The 6,081-nt window shown below is 34.8% G+C and overlaps 1 protein-coding gene across 1 annotated transcript in view; it reads left to right on the top strand.

Annotated features, from left to right (window-relative positions):
• Positions 1–6,081, top strand: part of LOC106079945 (receptor-type tyrosine-protein phosphatase N2-like) — a 293,472-nt gene that overhangs the window by 271,482 nt on the left and 15,909 nt on the right. Inside the window, exon 15 of the mRNA XM_056043460.1 lies at positions 4,091–4,164. Coding sequence (XP_055899435.1) covers positions 4,091–4,164 — 74 coding nt within the window. The remainder of the gene's footprint in view (positions 1–4,090; positions 4,165–6,081) is intronic.

The following is a 6,081-nucleotide window of genomic DNA, read 5'->3' as shown; positions in this document are numbered from 1 at the left end:
GATTGACGAGGAGTTCAGCATTTCACGTGGCTACGCAAACAAGAGTCTTCTGGTGGCCAATTGAAGTTCTCGTTTTGATGATTGAAGTTCTCTTTTTGATGATTGAAGTTCTCTTTTTGATGATTGAAGTTCTCTTTTTGATGATTGAAGTTCTCTTTTTGATGATTGAAGTTCTCTTTTTGGCTTCCGTTGTAATGTATCTATACACAAACGCGTATTACTCCATCATTCTTATGTTTCCCTATTGTACTATATTGTTCCACACAGGCCTATATATAGTTTACAAACAGTAGAGAGTATCAAGTGATATGGAACATCGTTTCCGATAGCTGTAAAATTGTTTTTGAAATAAAAAAGCTGATCATTTAAAATGACTAAACCTCAAACCAGCAGTCACAGCGAGTGGGCCAAGACACGGAAGGAAGCTTTCTATTGAACTATGGACAAAGGTTCAATTTTATTATGATGGGGGGGGGGGACTCCTCCGTGACCTAAGATGAGCTCAACTTTATTTCCTGTCAACATGAAGGTGTGCACCATTATGTTTTCTATGTAAAAAAAAAAGTTCACAATCTTGTTTTCTATGTACAAAAAAATGTCTACAATCTTGTTTTCTATGTACAAAAAAATGACCACAATCTTGTTTTCTATGTACAAACAAAATGACAACAATCTTGCTTTCTATATACAAAAAAAATGACCATATCTTGTTTTCTATGTATAAAAATACAAGAAGTGAAAGCAAAAGATATTTGGTCTTTTTTTTTCTTTTGCTAATTTACATATGAGTTAGCAAGTGTTCGCTCTTTTGTTTCAGAAAATATCTTGTATTCTCAAATGTTTTTGTTGCATTTTTTTAAACGTTATTGGAGATTTATTTACAAGATATCATTCAAATAATGTCAACGTAACATTGAACCCCAATGTTGCCATATACATTTTTTTTAAAAGCCGAATTTGAAAGTGTATATATATATTTGAATGAATTGGGCTATAATTTTAAAATGCACACTTAAATCCAAGTGTTGCTTATTTGTTTTAAATAAGTTTTTTATTTGCGCCGCTGTCTTAGAGTGAAATTTTAATTCTTCCTTCATATTGAAATTCGTACAAGTGTTCCTTCTTCCCTGGTGCCATTAGAGAATGGAATGGGTTGCCTGAATCAGCCTGGAAAACCAACGAGTTTAAGTCATTGATTAACATGCATGACTAGATGGACTCATGAAATGCGTAGTATGTAATTCTTTTTTTTTAAAGTAACGTCTGTAATGTATAAGAATGAATGAAAATCTGCAAAAGTAGATCTTAGTGAAGTTATTGTGCTTTTTGGTTGCACAACTTTTCCTGAGTCTTTCACTGTTCACACATAGAATATAACCCTAGTTCCTAGACCTACCAAACCTATACATCAGAGAGGGATTTTAAGTGTGAGAGAAGAAAGAGTGGCAAAAAAGAGAAATGTACATTGAGTTGTAGCCTATTCTAAATTCAATACAAAGCATGAATATAAATATTATTCCTTTTTTTTTTTATCAATTAACATTGGCACAGTTTTCCTAGAAACTTTATCTCTAATTTAGAATCACCATTGTGTCATCAAAAGTAGAACCACAACCTTGAGTTCAATTGAGTTCTAGCTTCGACTTATCCATATACTGATGAATATAATCTAAAGATCTCAATTTATTTGAATACTAACTGCATTGAAGAATGCCTAAATTTATTTGGGTAACCTATAAACTTAGTTATTCTGACTAAACTAGATGGACTTAGCTTTTCTCTTTTTAAAACCTCCCTAATGATTCTTTCTCCAGCACATCTTTTCCTGCTTCCTTCATTCCATCCAACTCATTAGCCACTGTCTCCCCCCCCCCTTTCCCAGTCTTTTGCCAGAAGAGGATATTTTCCCCTTCCTCCAGCTTGTTCAGGCCTGGTATTAGTGTGAGGGTGAACTGATACCTTAAGAGCGATATTGATCTTGATATTCTGCTGGTACCTGCCAGATCACACTAATGAACCTGACCCAGCATTGAATCACACACACACAGACTTGGCCCCAGATAGTCCGGGTTTTCAAGTAAATTGAACAAATCCTGTCCTTGCCGTGAGGAGGAATCAATCTGGGCTCTTCTATCTACTTTATTACACTCAAATGTCGTCTCAAAGTAAAAAAAAAAAAAAGGAAGCAAAAAAAAATTAAGACAAAAAAAAAAAAAAAAAAGAGCCACCAAATGTTGTTCTCAGGTGGCCACAGAATGTAAGAACTGATCCATTGACAGTCTCTCGATGTGATAGCTACATAGTTACATAGTGCCCAATGGTGTAGTAAATATGTTTACAATAACGTGACTCAAGTACAATTGATACATGCATAAAAGTTTCGTAAACAAGCTACAACCATAGGAATGTGTTTTAATTTTAGCTAAATAGCAACAAAGTGGATTGTATACACATTCATGTAACATGACAAATAGTTGTAAAAAAAAAATACTTTAAAAAAAACAACAAAGCTTATATTAAGTGTAATTATATCATTTAGTTTGGGTCAGTCATGTCATTACATTTTCATTAGCAGTTTGTGTTGACATAACGTTGAATGATAAAAAGAGAGAGAGAGAGAGATGACTTTAGCATGTTAGGCATTGTAGTTGTTGAGAGACCAGCTGAATTTCTTATGTTCCATCAAATTTTAACTCTTCATTTGAAGAATTTCCTTGTTATGAAACAATTGTAAATATGACGTCGTGTGACAACAGTAAATGTGACTGTCATTGGACTGGTCACATAATTTCTTCGTTGAATTGTTGACTACTAAAACAAGAAATAGAAACATCTTCAGAATCATTAAGTTCTTTCAGATCAGAGGAAACTTTGTACAAAAACAAAAAATGAAACATAGTTAAGAACATGAAATAAAATAGTCGCTCAACAAGGATGAACTGTACACTAAGTAACCAGCATAATGCACACACAGGAACCATTTGAAACTGTCAGTAGAATTGAGCCAAAGTCTCTAGAAATTGCCCCTTAAAGAGAGACATGTGGATTGTTGACATGGTTGTCAGGGCTATCTTTGCAAAACCGACCTATTCCATGAAAATGCTCTCTCACTTTCTTAGGCACCCCTATGGGAGTATTATTTTGCTACCCTAGTTGGCCTAATCGTCGCCACTTGAGATCGTATTCACTCGGGCCCCACATTAAGGTTTATTCAGGCCTCGTTTTCAGAAAGAGTGTTTAGTGCTTCTTTATTTGTGGTTGAGTCCAGTTTGAATTTTTTTAATTACAAAATTAAGTAATTCCACGCTATTATTTGAGGAATAGACTGAACGTATACATTATGACTGTATTTATTTCCAACAAGATGGAGGAATCATAAGAAATAACTGAGATATGTGTCTGAGTGGCTAAGACTGCCTCGAGCTAAGTTGCATTTGCTGCTTCTTATCTTATATAATACAGACGTTACTTCAAAAAGGTCATGCATATTAACCAATGACTTAAATTCTGCCAAGTCACTGGTTTTCCTGGCTAGCTCAGACAACCCATTCCATTCTCTAATAGCACTAGGAAAGAAGAAGCATTTGTACAAATTTGTCCTAGCATATGAAACGAGGAATATGCCTTTATCTTTGTGTCTGAGTCCTCAACAGGTCCTCAAAAGAGATGAAACCAGTGCAGGAAAGTTGCGCTATATAATTATATTTTTTTGTTTGTTAAATGTTGAAATTTTGAGCGTTGTTTAAACTTTCCTTAGTTCAATACATGTTAAAAACATTTCATATTCGACAATACCATCACAAAAGAGATACAAGACACCGAAAGCAAAGACTAATAGACACAAACACTCATTTGTACCCCTGGCAATCAAATCATTAAATAGAAACAATTGATATTAATTTTTTTCGTATGTAAATTATGAGTGAGTCAGGTGTGAATGTACATATTTTGTCATAGTTACTATGTTCTGTTGGGTGTAATGCACAAATTGTAAGACACATTTCCTCATGGACAATAAAGATGATTATTACAATACATGAGCTCCACATCCGTTCTAACCAATTATTTTTTTGTTTTTGTATCTGTGCAGACGACCACTCTCGAGTCATCTTGTCATCTAATGCAAATGTCTCCAACTCTGATTACATCAACGCCAGCTTCATCGTAAGTGAAATTAATTAAAAACATTTTAAATCCCTTTCACCGTACACACGAGATCTTAAGCCTTGATCTTATACAAACCTGTTTGTTTGTTTTTAACTTAGATTCATGTCTCCGTCAGCTTGGGTTCTTTTGATCAAATATTTTGATTTCTTGAACTGAAACTCTGAAGCAGAAATATTCGTTTTAATTACTTGAAGAAAAATATAAAACTGAGGAAAATTAATTTTCGATTTTCAGAAATATTCATTAATGATAAGTTATTTTTTTACATTTATCAAAACGGGTAGGGGGTAGGTGTAAATTGTATTATGCAGGTAAGTCAAACGGAGGTAACGCTTCAATAACGACACCCAATGACACAGGCGAAAGGCCAACACTAGAAGGTAGTCGACGCTGATAGCGAATGTCGAACAAGAAGTTTAATGATAACGAAAGCAACCGTCGAATGTCGTCAAGCTAAATTTCATACAAAGCTGCCCCTAAGTAAAGCCGTCAAAATGAGTCTGTTTTCATCGGATTATATTTCGCTATTCTTCCTAAATTCCTAGTCTTGTTTTTACTATAAGTCAAAACTTCCCCTATTTACGAAACAAATTCCTAATCGTGCCATAGTAAAAAAAAAAAAAGATGCTCCACTTTCTCCTTGTCTCATGTAGGCACTAGTGGAGGGGGTGGAACAAATGTAGGCACATGTAAATAGGCAGTGAATAGTTTCTAATATATACTCTACTTATTGATATATGCTATACCTACTCTTGTTTAGTGTTACCTTCCTCTCGGATCTCAAAGCAGTGTCTACACTATGTAAGAGAATCTTGGAGTCTGGTGTGAACGTTACAGACAAAAGACGATGTAGGCGGTACTGATTTAAGCATTTCCAATCGACCGCTCCACACTCTCCCCCGGAAAAAAGAGTAAAGAGGCATTGTGGGTATCGCGCAGAGGAAGCTTCCTCCCTCCCCCCCCCCTCTCCTTTCCAAATCCAACTGTCTCATTAATGTTCCTTACAGCTGGTCAAATGTCAATATGTCATGCCACCTGCATACTGTTTAGCCTTGAGTATAGTGGTCCTTTGCTAAGATTCTTGCCTTCTAAAAGTGTACCAAAAAGACATTGCTAAGAAAGAGACTAGTTTTGATAACATTAAAAACAAAGTCAAAGTTTTCTACCACAAAAAAGGGGCCATGCCATTTCACTCCTCCCTTCCATGCGGCCAACTTAACAATGAAACTCAGATCATAAGCAGTTCAAATGAAACTTAAATCTCTCTGGAGGAGACTAGGTCAGAACTTATAAAGGACGCCATAGCACACTAATACAAGTTCGTACAAAATAAAGTCACTTGCAAGTCAAGGTAAAGAGTAGTTTTAGAGTAGGACGTAATCATCTTCTTTTTTTGAAGTAACGTCTGTATTATATAAGATAAGATAATTAATTGATAACAACTAATTAACTAATTGATACTTTTTTTTATTGATTCAAGGTGTCATCGACAATGAATAGTATTTCGAAATTTTAAGTTTATCCGAGAATGGGAAGTTGGAGAAACACTGCGTGATGATTGGAACTAGGGAAATAATTCCTTATCTACAGCCAAAAAGTAGCATTGATTTCCCTTTTTTTGGCTACCAAAAAAAAAAATTACCGATAATAAATTAAATAATTGGTTAATTTTTTTATTGATCCATGTTTTGTTAGGTACAACAAATAATTGTGAAAAATTTCCACTTGATCCGAGACTGGTTGTGGGAGAAACAACGTGTACAAAAAGACGGTACCAGACAGAGTGAGTTGATAGAAGCTCTGTTATAATATTTTATCCTCTCCGTGACATTCTGTTTACACTTCTTGATGTGACATAGAGATTTTGAATCATGCCATAGAGTCAGAAGTCATATCAGATCCGCTCACAACAAT

The sequence above is a fragment of the Biomphalaria glabrata genome, chromosome 1 (assembly GCF_947242115.1).
Source record: "Biomphalaria glabrata chromosome 1, xgBioGlab47.1, whole genome shotgun sequence".
Taxonomy (NCBI): domain Eukaryota; kingdom Metazoa; phylum Mollusca; class Gastropoda; family Planorbidae; genus Biomphalaria; species Biomphalaria glabrata.
The sequence above is the reverse complement of the archived record's forward strand: the minus strand, read 5'-3'. Positions and strand labels throughout refer to the sequence as shown.